At 48.7% G+C, this 16,108-nt stretch overlaps 1 protein-coding gene across 1 annotated transcript; it reads left to right on the forward strand.

The window, feature by feature from the left end:
• The first annotated feature begins 2,614 nt into the window (after window positions 1-2,614).
• LOC135822742 (protein Wnt-4a-like) lies at window positions 2,615-16,095 on the forward strand. Its single transcript, XM_065335569.1, has 6 exons — window positions 2,615-3,528; window positions 12,481-12,592; window positions 13,041-13,251; window positions 13,575-13,724; window positions 14,301-14,363; window positions 14,991-16,095. Exons 1-6 carry the CDS (start codon window positions 2,874-2,876, stop codon window positions 15,318-15,320), a joined length of 1,521 nt encoding a protein of 506 aa, XP_065191641.1. The 5' UTR covers window positions 2,615-2,873; the 3' UTR covers window positions 15,321-16,095.
• The last annotated feature ends 13 nt before the right edge of the window (window positions 16,096-16,108 follow it).

Below are 16,108 nucleotides of genomic sequence, written 5' to 3' on the forward strand. Positions count from 1 at the left end.
AAGAGAAACATTATGGAAAACTCAGCACCAGTTGCAGTACTACAGCGGGGGAACATTGACATGTAGAAGACTGGCAACTTCAATCGATAAACCGTCTCATGGACAGCTCGCAGAGTCTAGCTAGTCACACTTGGCTGTGTTTGTCCTAGATTGTGCACGTCTGACTGTTCAAAAGCTGGTTTAGTTGGTGAACTCGATTGCATAACCTGTGCCTACAATTTCCATGTTACAAATATCTTTGTATTATTATTATGCTTGTTCGCGTTGACATCACCAAGCAAACTATCTGTGTATACTGCTCTAAAACATCTCCATGATCTGACGCAATCCACAAGTCCGCTGGCTCTCACCTGCACCTAAATCTGATAGAAAGGTTCGCCAATACTACGAGCGTTGTATTGCGCCCATTAGGCATCATCATGGCGTTGGGCAACTCTGGACATCCGGATAATCATGTACATGTAATTGTTATGATCGAATAACCCACAATATCCGCCTACTCATCCCTGAAGGTGCCCTGACCGTGTGTGAACATTTAGAAGAGACCTATTGAAGTGGTGTAGCCAAGGACTGAAGAAAGTCGTGCGTTGACTGCACAACAAATGTATAGCTTTCTTGTTGTTTCCCTAGTCTTGAACTAACGACACTGCATGTACAAGTAACGTTACGTGTAGATCTACGCGTACAAAGTGACTATTGGCTTCTTGTTCTCATTGAACTTGAATGGCGAGCCAATATAATCATGGGTAAAAAGGAGAAGGACAAAATGGTAGCAGTGTTGGAGCTACAATGTACATGTATAGGTGTCAGGTCGCTGAATGTCTCAGAACTCCTTGTCAGTTTTGTGCCTTCTTGTCGCACTGTCTGACTGTATTATGATCTGGTTTCGTTGGTGGAGAGTTAGTCATAACTTGTACCATGTTGTCCTTCTTCTTTTTATTCCTGTTCTCATTGTTTGTTTTAAGAGCTTGGTGATGACAATCATGGAATATTAATGCACGATCATGGCCATGAGATTGTCGAAACGCTCAAAATACTGTTGCAAACGAATGTAGTCTTCAGAATCGTTTAACCACACACATGGAGCCAGCCTTGGGGAGTTCCGCTCCTGTTCTGCCAGAACCCGCTGGGCACTTTTCGATCGTCTACGAAACGAATACGAGACCAGATGCGATGAGAGTAGAGGGACAGCCATCAACTATCCAATGGACAGCCATCCCCGCAACGACTCCTCTTCAGAGCTCCTGCGAATCCCGTGCCCTTCTCGTATTGCTGGGAGCCTGGTGAAGCTGCCGGATGGTCTCTATTCTGATGAGGCAGAGAAAGAGCGGGACGTCATTGCAAATCAGCTAGCCTCGCAAGTAATGTTCTCACCATTTCTCAGCTACCACACACCCATACATTTACACTACAGTACATACAATGTATTAATGCATCGGAGTATCATTCTTTCTTCTGCCTGTATTCGGCACTACGTCCAGACACAGAACAGGAATACCCAGCAATTATGTATAGCAATGCACAGACATGTATAGAAACGTTGAGACCTGGATATGTGAAACCCGAGCTGAGGCCTGAGCAACCCGGGCTACATGACACAAGTGCATTGTGTTATTTGATCTAGCAGTGCAAGTGGTCGATCTCCGCCTTGCTTGTTATGTTTTCTTTCATGTATTTGATGGTCCCCAGATCTTTTAAACTGGAGATCATATGTGCATGTTAGTGGGAAAACATGAAGACAATCATAGTACATACAACTGATTGGGTGAGCCTCGGCACGAAGGCTCAACAAACACAAAACAAGATACTGGCTAATCAGCACAATACTGACTAATGTAACGGGGACAAACAGTCATCTGGTCGTTGACAAAGAGCTGAAAAGTGGAGGTCACAATGCATCCTCCAGCAAAGAAGTCAGCCAACATCAGGTCTTTTCGTTGTAACTAAGTCCGTCAACACAAAACATAAGTTTCTTCTTACTATGAACAAAGCCGTACTGGGAAACATGTGAAGAACAACATAAAACAAGACAAACAGGAGATGTAGGGGTGATATGCCCATGTACTGAGAGCAACTCAACCGACCAGAAGCCTCGGTGTTACCATTACAATCAGGCATCCGATCGAGAATGTGGATGGGGGTTAGGGCAGCAGGGGTATTGCAGAGGAAGATTGCAGTTCAAAACTTGCTAATGAAAAGCTCCCAGAAAGTTAAGTTAATAATTTCTCTATAGCTGTATATGCTACGTATGACGAGCAAAACTAACTGTGCCGTGATCGATATCGACCTATGGTGGGGTCATTTTGCAGATGGCCTGAGCTCCAACACACGAATCGCCTAATGCTATGCGCGCATACATAAATTATGCATTCCTACTCCACTAGTAGATCTACTAGCGATGAGCTAGAATCCGTAACCGATACACAAGCGGCTCAGCTCATGCTATGGAGCTGCGTAGGCTAGGCTAGGCTGGGGGGCTAGTGGCAGTGCGCGGCGCGGAGTACGAGTGCTAGCTCTAGTGCCGAGACTGCGAAAGGCCGGATCCAGCGGAACGGTCACGCGAGGAAGGTTGTGAGACTAAAGAGAGAAAAGGCCGAAGAAGGTGGCAGTAGCTGACTTTTCGGGTGCGTGCTCTGAGGAAGTGGGTTGCTTTATTTTCCGTGCTCATTTCTTCCCCTCCCGAGCCTCCCAAGCCTTCCAGGCGCACGGAAACGCAGTCCCCTATCAACCTTCCCTCACCAAAGCCCAAGGCTCTTTGCTCTAACTACTTGTAGCTACTATCATCGCGACCATCTTGGTGAGAGTCCCAGGTAAGGTCTCCTTAGAAGCATCACGTACAGAAAGACGCGAGACGTGCTCACCAGCATCTTGCCATGGACGACGGCAGTAGTAGCAGACGGAGGTTTGTCTCCCGGGTGCCGTCCCTGCCGACGTCCACATACATCAGCTCTGTTTCGGGAGTACCCGATGAGAGCATGTCCAGAATGTGTGGTCCTTCAGCAGCGCCTGCAGTGCACAGTGTGGCTTGCCGAGTTTCAGCACGGCAGCCGGTTGCAGAGTTCAGCAACTCAACGAAGACAGCAGCAGCAGAGCAGGAGTCAAGAAACGCGTCAGAAACGAGACGAACGCTGCTAGAAAGCAAGAGTTCCAGCACGTTTCGCACTCGCAGTCGAAGGTACAACAGCAACATTAGCACGTGGAACGGGAGCGTTATGGGCCAGCGGCTGTTTCTTCTCGCTGCGTCCGTTCTAGTGTTGTGCGACCTTTCCTGGGCAGTATTTGTGACCCGCAGTACGTGTGATCGCACCGACCAACCAATCCACGACATGGTGGAAGCGCTGAACTCGGAACAGCGCAAGATCCTAGCGCAACACGCCATTAACGCCACCACACCGCTTATGTACAGAGGAGAGTACTGCGCCGTGCACGTTTGCCAAGAGCTGATGCAAGGTACGCGCTGGGCATGCCACCTCAACCATTCACGCTATCCATTCTTCGGCGTGGACAATCCGCCAAAGCTTCTCAAAGGTGAGTCGCGATTTATGACCAGATTATAGTTATGTCGTCCCGCCCCTGAAGTTGATGCACATCAATGTCTGACAGACATGATTGTAACTTGCTGCAATTGCATGTGAACTCGCGGACAGGTTAGGAGACAAGTTACACCCTCCGTGATCCGTGCCACCCTATGTGTTCCCTATTATTTTATTGTAACGCCTGTCTGTGTGGTGTCGCTGTACACGTGTACGGTGCAGCGCACTGATGAGCCGTAGTAGTTCGTTTGTAATTAGATCAACGGCTTACGAGTCAATTCTTGCCCTTCGACGTTAGCCTTTTTTGCCACCTGAGTGGAGTCGAGTCCTAGAGACAGTAGAGTTGAAACGTGGTGTGCCTGATGGCAATCACTGGCAGTGGTGCGTCTAATACCTCTTCTAGTCACACACCCAACCGCCCTACTAGACACTGTATGATGGAGTGAGGCAAGCCAACGGCAATTGTAGCAAGTCCAGCGAGTGCCCTACATCTATGTACTGGCAAAGGTAACGCAGTAATCATGTCCAAGTTCAGCATCGCTAAACTGGCCACACACACTTGCTCTACATGAAACGGTCGCGCGCATCACCTCCTTCAATACATGCTTTGAGCGTATCACTCGCGTGTACGCGGGTATTTCGTGGATCCGACGCCGGGCGAATCATCGGTGATGGATAAGTGTTTGATTTTCCTGGTCTCCTCCAGATATAGATGGTGGCCGCTTGTACATGAAAAACGCGTTGTCGACATGTAGTTGATATTGTGATCTTGAGCCAGGATGGGTAGTGTAGGAAGTTCTAGTGTGCCAAGCTCCAGTCCGACCAAATATACAGCTGTTCAGCACCTGTCTAAGAGTACCTCAAGAGATGGTTGCGTGTCTCCTGACGTTGCCGCCCGTGTTGCTATATTCTGTGCGCGCGCGCGCGCGCGTGTGTGTGTGTATGTGTGTGTGTGCCTTTGGAGGCAAACTCTCGAGCTAGGTGCTCTTGCCAGTCTTGTCAGTGTTGGCAGTGTTGATGTCGAGCCAAAGCACTGGCTAATGATTGTTTCCGTGACTTGGTGCCTGGCGAGATATGATTGGGTGCAGCTTGCCTCTAGAGCTCTCTCTCCATGTACTTCTCCGAGAAGGGTGTAAAATGTATGACAGTATGTGCTCTCTTGACGATGATGAGTGTGTTGTCTTGGAATAGGCACGGGTGACCTCGCATGTCATTAGCCTTCGGGCGCTCATCCACTACCATCACGTAAGCAAGCCAGTGGTTGGTCGGGGCCTGTTTTGCAGGCATATTAGCAGTGCCATGATTCCCCTCTTCCAGTTCTCCGACGGAAGTCACTCGTACCTAGCCAAGTCATAGCTCCGTTGCAACTGGTAGGCGCTTGACGCGTCTGTCCAATGGCAATTAAATTATTTGTTTGTGCACAAGGAGATCGAGCTGCAAACCTTCTGCAAGGGAAATCATACTAGTTAACTGTTAGGTGACAGTCTTGTATGCAGTTGAAGGAAGAACAATGTATTCTAGTTTCGGTTCGTCCACTTCCACACGATGACAGCTGGCACAAAGGGAGCCTGGTATGGCTGAACACTAAGGTACAAGGACAAGTGCTTTTCTGGCACTCTGCTGCGAACAAACACCACAGTCACAGTCCACACATGATAGCTACAGTGTACTACTAATGCACACAGTGGTGCATTGTGCCAGAGTCGTTCGCGGTTTCACCACAAGGCTCCCAGAATACGTCGTCCAGCTCTATCAGTTTGCTGGAACGTCGTCGCGGAAGCACATGCAACATCCTAGCGCGAGACAGTTCTTGAAAGACCTCCACGTGCGCGCAAACCTGGCGACCTTCTTCCACTCCACTCACTATGTGCGCTTCCGCCTCCTTGCTGGATGGAACACACACGATACGTGCACGCATACACACACACACACGCGGGCACGCACGTGATGGCTCGCGCCGGCGATGAGGGACGTCACCGTTGCTTTTACCACTTCGTGCGGTGGCGATCAGTGAAAAAGTCTGAACGAGCCGTAGGAACTTTACTTCCACTGCGGGACAAGGTGTGATACTACCTGCATGACTAGTGTAAGCCCCTATCGAGTGGCCTAAACAGGAGATGTGATCCACAGTGAATTGAACCTCACAGGAAGTTTAAAACCTGTCTGTGCATACGATTGCTGTGCGCTGACTAGAGTGATTCGCGCTCACCGACACCTTGCCGCGGGCTAGAGAGACGGAACGAGATCCTGGGCAACACTGCCAGGGTTATGCGTGCTGGGCGTCGTCGAACACAGGGTAGCTCCAAGGCCGACATCATCAGCCGCCCAGACGTCCCCGAGGATATGCGCCGGCGAAGCGTGGAAAGTAGAGACAACGAACTAACGTTACTTCAGGTTTCAACGCCAGCATTTGCCAAGGCCATGCGCGTGCGACGTTAACGCGTTGTACATGATTTGGAGCCGTGTTGCGCACGGACCTACTACATGCAGTAGTATGCGAATGGCGTGTTGTTCCAGTATTTTAGCAAAATAGGAATTCGAACAGAAGAAATTACAAGTATCCGCCTATAGGCTATACTCACCTCATCTCTGGTGGAAACCTAAGTAAGTTTAGTTGGACTGTCAAGACTTCAGTCTTCAGAGAGAGAATTTGGGTTATGGATGCTACGTCCCGCCGAGTACTGTATAGCGGCAACAACACAACGCCGGCTAGATCCAACCACTACAAGAAGGTGTTACCTAAAATACATTAGCGCACCCGTGCATGCAGTGTCAAGAGCGCGTTGAAAATGATCACGCATTCCTGGTATTATGAACATTTCGTGATGACATTCACGGTGTTTATTCACCAGCAATACAACAGTCAAGAAAACAGGAATGGGTAGCTCATTAGTCGGCTCTACGACACATGCCTTTGCACTTGTACTTGGGTAACGAAGCCGCCCGCTGTCCGCGATGCTGATAGCTCTCACAAGTAAAGTGACCCTCAACGCTGATGTACCGTGTACTGAATCCCATTGGACTTTGAGTTTGTGCGCCCTGGCAATGTAAAGTGACCACTCGAACGTACAGATACGACCTATCGAAAAGCCATTAGCAGCTGGCCAAATGAAAGATGTAGGTACTAAGGCCTTGTCCCCATTCCCTCTGTGCTTAGTCCTACAATCTCGTCTTCCTGGTTTTTCCAGGAGTGCATGCGTGCGTGCGTGCCATCAAACACCTGCAGAGCATCTTGTCGAGGTGTCTGCAGACTGCACATGGCCAACTCCAAGATGATTTCGCATGTGAAGATCTCCGGTACCTGGCACTCGGGCGCGTGCGCTTAGGGTGCTCAGAATGGTCGGGATCTGCTCTCTTTGTGGTCTTGGCTTGCCCTCAAAGTCTTCACTTCCGCGATGAACAGTTCTGAAGAAGGCGGAAGGATAGAATTAAATTTTATCCCCGGAGCCGGAGGCGGAGTACGGGTTACTTGCCTGGCGCATTTTCAATCACACAAAAAACTGGAAATAATTGGTGTCCCCTCGCTGAATGGAATTCGAAAAGGGAAGTACAAAAAGGCTTGGAGTTGTTTATGACGCCAATTGACAACAAGGTTTCAATCGCCTCACAAAGCGTTCTATGTACGGATCTAGTGACATGTAGTGGCGTGACATTCACTCAGTGACAGTTCGTTCTTCGAATGCTTCAAGTGAAGAAGTGGATTGAGCTACAAATTCCGTGATGTTGTCCGCAATGGACGTGCAGTTGTTGTTAGGCCCCTGATGCAGCTAAGTTGGCACTGGATGCTACAACTTAGTACAAGTGACTTTGCGGCGAGGCGCTTTTCGAAGTGTCCTCTTCTATGGATTAATTATTCTAGCGGTTTCATGGAGACCGCTCGCCCAGTACATGGCCACCTAGCGTCGATGAGTCGTCTCGGTACGGTAGTGCATGTTGTCAAGCAAAAGAAGATACATCTGCAGTTGGCGTGCCCCGAAATTACACCGGTGCATCGATGCCAGCTGTGTGTCGTTGACTGCAGAATTCCGACACTGTTCTTCTTGTAGTCGCACTATAAACACTGCTACATGGAGGGAATTCCAGCCGACATACCAAGCCCGCTGTATGTAGCATGGATCCATGGAGGAGTCGGGCTGCACGCCGCCACGTGGCCGGAGTGCTTACTATGTGCAGCTGCTGTGCCTGGTGTCGCCTATATGGTCATACAGCCTTTTACAGGTACAATTAAATTGTGTGCCGCCGCTGCATGCATTGTTTGGCGTTGCATTGTCCGAAGACAAACGATGGGGGCTGCGAAAGGACCGGTAGTAGGGTGAGCTCCTTTGTTATTTTTTTTAAATTACGTTCTTTTGTTCGCAGGTCTCCGAACTGACTGGGTTAGACTTATGCATGGAGTAGTATCCTGTGTGATAACTGTGTGATAACTGTGTGATAACTGTGTGATAACTGTGTGATAACTGTGTGATAACTGTGTGATAACTGTCTGTGTACTGTCTGTGTACTGTGTTCTGTAGACATGGACATGATTATAACAATACCCACTGCCTGTCTTTGTATGTTTGTGTGAGTTGTGAGCAGTGATGACTGGATTTGTATGTATGTGTGAGTTGTGAGCAGTGATGACTGGATTTGTATGTATGTGTGAGTTGTGAGCAGTGATGACTGGCTTTGTATGTATGTGTGAGTTGTGAGCAGTGATGACTGCTCTGTATGTATGCATGTACAGAGTCGCCACGTATGTTATGTCCGGCCAGCATGGTGCAGTCGTGAACAGTGAAATAGGGGCAAATATGCACACCTAGCCTTTCGATGCCACCTCCTGTCTGGGTGCGAGGCCATGTGGGTGTCCACCCGGACTCTGCAAGTCGTATAGTGGCCCAGATTTCGCTGTCCACATCTGCAGTTAACTGTTTGGTATCACCAGATACACACCTGCAGGAAATGACCCGCATACATCTACTGGAACGTGTACTATAATTATTAGCTTCAAGTTTCCACAAGAGCAGTCCAGTGTGCATAGTAATAACCCAAGCAGCTCATTGTACTCAGCACTTGTCGTATTCAACTGTTGGGGAGTACCTGGTGGCCTAGTACCAGTACTTGTAGATTTCAACTTCAAGTCTTCAAAGGGACTGCTGTCCTGCCAAATAACGGCACTACATGTAACAGTATCAGACAATGTGTGCTTAGACTTAGTCTTTGTTCCCCGGGACACCATTGAATACAGTACAGTCCAGACGCTGGCACTGGTTCATGCAAACAAGGCGGCATAATTCCTGCTAATGAGGTCGGAGTGTGGACCATGCCGCGGCCTATGTTGCCTGGAATTAGATTTGCTGAACTAATGTCTGATGTGTCTCCAGTATGCTACTGATGCTAGTTATACCACTGATGTACAGCTACATACATAGGCCAGTGTGACGTGTACAGTGCACGCAGGGCTGATGTGCAAGCTGCTAGCGCATGGCATCATATCCAGGCTCATAAGCCAGTGGTGTACACTAGTGCACTGGTGTGCAGTCCCATGTTAGTTAACAGGTCTAGGCTATAGCCTAGGGCTGCCGATGATGAGTGTCTGGGGCTGAGCTGATCCAGAAGGTCTGGGCTGATCCAGGAGGGCTGAGCTGATCCAGAAGGTCTGGGCTGATCCAGGAGGGCTGAGCTGATCCAGAAGGGCTGAGCTGATCCAGGAGGGCTGAGCTGATCCAGGAGGTCTGAGCTGATCCAGGAGGTCTGAGCTGATCCAGGAGGGCTGAGCTGATCCAGGAGGGCTGAGCTTATCCAGGAGGTCTGGATTTCATTGATTAGTGAGACTTACCACCTCACCCTCACCGGCGTTAGGAGCTGCATCTGCCACCCTGGTATAGTCAGGCATGGTGGTGGCCCTGCTGGCACGAGTGAAACTTCTCTAAGCTGGCTTTGTTTCTCAACACAATTGTAAGCCACTGGTAAAGGGGATGTGCAAACTTGACTTACTTAGTGAAAACATTGAATTGTCGTTATGGTGGAGACGGAGAGATTTTGTTAATAGAGAGCAAATGAATTTGATTGTGTGGAAATCAAGCAGCCTTTGTCATGAGAGATACGGCATAAACACCACCTACCTTATCACCTCGTGTACATAGATATGGTGTACGCTGGCTCACCACTGCTGACCCACTGCCAAATGTTTTAGAAGTACAGGTACAACGTACAACGTGTTCTTTATGGGTTTGGCTATCAAATCAGTTCTTTATGGGTTTGGCTATCAAATCAGTTCTTTATGGGTTCGGCTATCAAATCAGTTCTTTATGGGTTTGGCTATCAAATCAGTTCTTTATGGGTTTGGCTATCAAATCAGAGTAATGAGACCACTTTGTTCCAGGGCTTTAGTGTACATGCACTATGTCCAGCATTGATTCTATACCCCACCCCAGGTGCACCCCCATCCCAGAGAACCATGCATGGACGTTGATTGGTGTGGTCAGGGATCAGTAACCTGGGAGGCAAGGCATTAGCACTTTCCTTCTCTGACAATGAGCAAGGACCATGGAGGAATCTTGATTTGAACTAGTCGGGGTTGTGCTGCTAATGACTGATAAAGATGCTGCTGCTGCCACGACCGTGGACCCTTGATAGCTGTGCTGCTGCTGCCACGACCCTAGGCCCTTGATGGTTGTGCTGCTCTGGTTGCTACCGTGGACCCTTAGGGGCTTAGGGGCTGTGCCTGGGATGCCAGGCATACTTTGCCTTGGCCTTTATGGTGAAAGCTTACGGTCAACTGAACACTTACATGACTATTGTACTACAGTGGCCAAGACATTCCACTGTATAGCTGCTGAACATCTCAGGTAGCCTGTTCTAGGTGACAGTACGGGGTGCTGGACTTGGCTCTGGGAAAGAGTAGACGATGTGACAAAGCCGAGACTGCTCCAGGAATGGACCCTTTGGGGCTGCATGCGGGTGGTCTTTTGTTCTTCCTGTCATTGTTGATTGTGTATTGTGTGCGTATTTATCTCATTCCTCACTCTTAACTCTAACCCAGTGATGCAAATACCTTGTGCAAATCGTCGCAACAATTGTGCCATAAATTACTTTCATGATCAATCAGAGGTAATATACATGAGGTATTGAGCCCTTGCTGAGACGGTAATCAGACACCCAAGACACCCTTGATTGGGTGCCCTGCTTCTGCCCCAGCAAACTGCCAGTGGCGATTCTTGGCTGGCTACTATGCCATTGTGATGGGAGATAATTTGGCTGATCATGAGCTGGTATTGTCGGTTATTAAACCACGCAGTCAAGTGATTTTCTTCTGTAGACATCGTCTTGTATTCTAGATAATTGCCTGGAGGGTATGCACGTGGAATGGCGAGAGTGGTGTTCCAGGAAAAGCGGACCTTGGTCAGCATATAGTGTAGCACCCCAAGATGGGTGGAATTGTTGTTGAAATAGGATAGGGTAATCAGTACTTATCACTCGGGAGAGAGGTTATTACCAGGCGTATTGCCCCGACAACACAAAGCATGACGCTCATGATGGTGCAGGGTGGTGATATCCTGCAGCATGATCATTGCCCCCCCCCCCCCGGCCCAGTAGACTGAAACCCGATCGGAGATACGTTTCTGCAGTTCCTGAGTAATGTGTCACCTGATACTCAGTCTGTGTGTTGTACACACACTATATGTACAGTCAACTGTCAATGTACATGACATTGTGTGCGTGCGTGCAATATAGCCGCCTGTTGAGTGTGGGAGACAGCATGCGAGATCTACAGTCGTGCCACTGTCAGCCTATGCAAGTGGCCTTGCGACGGTCGGCCTTGCGATGCCGGGCTTGCAGCATTCATGTTCTTAACTCACGTAGAAAATGATATTGTGACGGAGATGTTTGTCTGAGCTGGGCGCACGACCCTCTATCCCTTGCTCTCTCTCTCTCTCTCTCTCTCTCTCTCTCTCTCTCTCTCTCTCTCTCTCTCTCTCTCTCTCTCTCTCTCTCTCTCCCTGTCTCTCTCACTCATTCTCTCTCTCTCTCAGGGGATGGCTGCTTCATGCCAAGCCTAATTCTCTCTCCGGCTCTCTCTCTCTCGCACTCTCTCTCTCTCTCACTCTCTCTCTCTCTCTCTCTCTCTCTCTCTCTCTCTCTCTCTCTCTCTCTCTATCTATCTATCTGTGTGTGTGTGTGTGTGTGTGTGTGTGTGTGTGTGTGTGTGTGTGTCTCTGTCTCTCTCTCTCTCTCTGTCCGCTCTCTCTCTGTCTCTCTCTCTGTGTCTCTCTTTGGGGTCGGCTCAAACCCAGTGAGCCCTTTGTTGCCTTCCGGCGCATACAAGCTCGGTATGTATATGTACGTGTGATCATACTCCAGCCGTTTCCGGGACGACTGGGAAGGGGATCTTGTCACGTCCAAAACTACTCAGAGCTTGGTGTGAGAATGGCCATATTGGGGAATCTTCCAAAATAGACGCGTGGGCTATGGGCAGCTGGTGCAGCTGATAACGACAAGCGAGGCTGTGGTTTAAAAACGTATCATCAGTAGATCCGAATATGAGGTGTACCAGTCTGATGCTGCCCAAGGCGGAATACGCGTCGCCACTAGATGCTGAACAGCATGTTTCAAATCCTGAAAGCCTAATATTCAATGATAACAGTGACTCAGTCAGTCAAGTGAAGTAGGCTGCCAGTGTGTCAGTACACTGAGATGCCCAAAGTATAGTTTGAGCGTGTTATTAGCTGTGTTGTTCACATGCATATTGTCTTGATCGTCTTTGACGCAAGGTGTGCTGGCTTCACAGCATGGAGCCAATAGACTGAAGACAGATCGTCCTTGAATGTTGTCAACCTGTTGTAGTATTTACAGCAAGTTGTCGAGAGACTCGGATGAACACACGCCGTTGTGCAATGTGCTTGTTTACGTGCCTGATATCTGTATCCCATGGTTTCTGCTCGCTGTCGTTGTGTTGTCATTGCAGGAACAAAGGAGAGAGCCATTCTGTCAGCACTAGACTCGGCGGGGGTGCTGGTCAAGCTTTCTCGTGAATGTAACAAAGGTGGCCCACCACTGCGTGCTTGTCAGTGCCTTGGGTGAGTTCAAGTTCTCCACTTCTTGACTGCATGAGCCTTGCCCAGCATTTTGTGCCTTTTAAATTCCTTCCCATGTTGAAGCTTCCATCATACTTTGAATGGCATTCAGAAAAATGGCGGCCAGCCGTGACAAGACCAGCCGAAAAACAGGCTCTCTTGGGTGTAAGCAGAGTTCTGGCACATCGGGCACGTCAGCCCTGCGGATGTGCTGACACCGTGGCCCGTTCACGGGTGTGCTATTGCTAGCTGGAGTTGCTGCACATGGGTGCGGATGAATGGTCTTCCCTGAGATGATAACTTCGGTACTCCTGCAGCAGTGCAGTTTTATAATCTATGTATCCACCAATCTCCCCCACCATGATGGTGTGTTACAGTGACTCACTGTTGCTCATCCAGCAGGAGAGCGGAAAGGATCATGACTATTGTATGTTTGCCTGTGGTCTTGCAGATCAACCACCAGCGCTGGAACAACACAGGAGGAATTTGTGCGGCACACTGTCGAGTGCAGCCGAAATGAGGACGCCAGCTCCGGACCGATGGCCATTGCCAAGAACTTTGTGGATGCAAACGAGCACGAGATATGTAAAGGAAGTGCGAGAGCCGGTCGTGATGAAACACAATGTATGACGAACCTGCACAATAACTTGGTTGGGAGAAGGGTAAGTTTCCACATTGTTTAGTTTAAATTTTTAAATTTTACATACTTCTGTACGTACGGATGCTGTGGTGCTGTGGCATTACTGGTGCTATGGCTTTGCATCTTTGTTCCCATCCTTTGCCCCAGTCTCACTGACCCGATGATTCGAAACTCTGCTTTGTCGCAATAAAGAGCTATTTGGGTATTGTGCTTTGCCCGCAGTCGTGCACCATGCATGCGATGCGAGCTGTTGCTGTGCGAGTCTGCGTGGAGAGCTTTACGCTTTTCAAAGGACATGTACATATGTACTGACTCTGGTGCTGTCCTTCTCTGCGTCCCTCGCAGCTCGTTGTGCGACACATGCGCAGAAAGTGCCACTGCGTGGGCACCAGCGGCTCCTGCTTGGACCAAGTCTGCGTAAAGTACATGCCAGATATCTTGCACGAGGCACCATTGAAGAGAGAGTTTCTTCGGAGCTTCAACCAAGCTAAGCAGGTGAGACACAGACGTATGGACACAGACGTATGGCTGCTACGTATGCCAATGCGGCAACTTGATAACATTACAATGGCCTTCCATGGTTCATGTTGGCAAGGCAATCTTAGGGTGTGGATGCAGGGCATGACTGCAGATAGATGGCGAGACAACACATGAGTACCATAGCAACGTGTAACTATCAAGTGACAGTGGTGTATCGGTCCTCCAAGCCGTACACCGTCAAGTCAATCCGACCATGAACGTGTAGCACAGCTACAAGCAGTGATGAGCACCGGAACACAACTTCTCTGCTCCAGATAATTATACTGTTTGCTAGCGGCTGGTGAAGGTTTGCATACAGAATGCACGGTTTCTGTCAGGAAGTTATAACGAAGCAGGCTCAACCGTTAGATTTTAAACTGACAAATTCCTATACGAACCCTGTTAGATGTTGACTGACAAATTCCAATGCGAATCCACTGACCCTATTCCCTGCCGGCTTGAAGTTTTATCGCGGTGATTTCATAAGCATTAGCCAGTGCCCGCACTGGAGTATTACTGACGTGTTTCGGTGTTCTTCGTGTGTGCCTACAGGTATATGTGTCCAAAGGACAGTCTGGAAAGCTTCGTTTATCAAAGGCCACCGACCATAAGAAGGTACATTGTACATGCTCAACTGTAGATGTGGACATGCTAATAGTACACATGTTGTCGGGAGTTGCGAATACTAGTAGATCAATTTCCAAAATGTTCGTGTTTAATATGAACATATCCCGGGACTTTCGCAGAACTTTACGGGACCCTGGGAGAGAACACCATATTCCCGGGAAACCTGGGGCGGTTGGCATGTATGCATGTATCAGACAGCTGTTACAGGACAGAGGAGTGTGGCCGTGGCTATTGTTTAATCTGCTCAAAAGATCACACGCTCCAACTACACATGACATGATGCATGGAATAAACAGAATAGACCATCTTGTATCCGTCTTCCATAGCCTCTGCCTCCTTTTTAGTGACTTTATGATTCTGGCCCCAACCCCTGCCCTTCCCCTTTCTTTCTCTTTTCTTCATTCATCCCTCGCTTGTTGAGCGGCCTGGGCGAATGCTATGGTGGTTGAGTGTAATATTTATGTATCGCCTTTTTGCAGTACGACATCCTGATGCAAACACAGAGACACAAATAATTATAATAATTATCACGTGTAATCCAACTGTTCGCAATTACACAGACGTGGGCTAATTTCCTGTCTCTCTGTCCGTGTGTCTGTCTGTGTGTGCTTTCAGCCCGGTAACACTGAACTTGTATACTTCAGGCCGTCGCCCCGCCTGTGCAGCCACCAATTCCGTCCAATTGGCCCACCGGTGCACCACCGCTACTGCAAGAACATCACCGGTCCGGGAATTGTACCTGGGTCCTGCAAGTATTTGTGCTGTGGTGGGCAGTTTGAGAAGGAGATAGAAAAAGTGCCATACACGTGCAATGCACGTCTACGGAGGATGCCCAATGCCGAAGGCTACAGGTGGATATTTGATACGTGCTACAAGGAGGTTCATAAGTTCAAGTGCAGCGAGCGCAAAGAGAGACAGCGTGCTAGTCCCAGCAGTATTGCCTAGCTGCACTGGAGAATACGCATGGTGTTTGGCGAGGCGCTCGCTGCCGACAGCACAGACATATGAAATAGGCTCTCCTAACATTAGATGCAGTCTGTGCCTGTGTGTGTGTGTGCGTGCGTGTGCACGCCACCCTGCTCCGTCATTGCATTGCAACAGCATGAGACTAGTAAGAGCCAGCGCATAGATCCTACCGCCGTCGCCAAGCCACTGACCTATAAGACCTGATTGAGCCAAGTACACATTATGCATTACGCCATGCATACCAAGCCTTCTCAACTCAAAACACTTGCTCTTATTTCTTTGAAATTTTTGAAATTGTGTCCTTCCGCGGACAGAGCGGCACAGCGACAGTTTAGGAACTCTACACAACAATGATATCTACTTGAGAGCTAATAACATGCATTAGAGTGAGGGTAGAGGCGTGCATCTTGCTTGGGAAATCTAAGTTAGCGCCCTTTGGATAACTCCGACATTCTAGAACTATCTTATAGTAAGCTGTAAGCGGTAAGACCCCCTAAAACTAATAACTGAATGTTAAAATACATTTCAAAGTCACACTAATACACTGGCACCATGCACAATATCGGCCAGCCAATAAATCTCCCGTCACAGCTAACAATGTTTGCTTTCTTCTTCTTCTTCTTCGCCGTGTTTTCTTCCCGATTTCTGAGTCAGAGTTGCATCTCAACCTATTTATTCCCCCCCCCCTCCCATCTCTATGGAAACAGCTATTGATCTGTTTGTTGTTGAACATCTTATTCGCTCTATTTCCACATGATGCCATGCCG

This window comes from Sycon ciliatum, chromosome 8 (genome assembly GCF_964019385.1).
Source record: "Sycon ciliatum chromosome 8, ocSycCili1.1, whole genome shotgun sequence".
NCBI classification, from domain to species: Eukaryota; Metazoa; Porifera; class Calcarea; order Leucosolenida; family Sycettidae; genus Sycon; species Sycon ciliatum.

Excerpts from the sequence above, each read along its gene's own strand:
- LOC135822742 (XM_065335569.1), top strand. The coding sequence starts at position 2,874 with ATGGACGACGGCAGTAGTAGCAGACGGAGGTTTGTCTCCCGGGTGCCG. Across the intron at positions 13,252-13,574 it reads ATAACTTGGTTGGGAGAAGG|CTCGTTGTGCGACACATGCG; the intron begins GTAAGTTTCCAC and ends CGTCCCTCGCAG. Across the intron at positions 14,364-14,990 it reads AGGCCACCGACCATAAGAAG|CCCGGTAACACTGAACTTGT; the intron begins GTACATTGTACA and ends GTGTGCTTTCAG.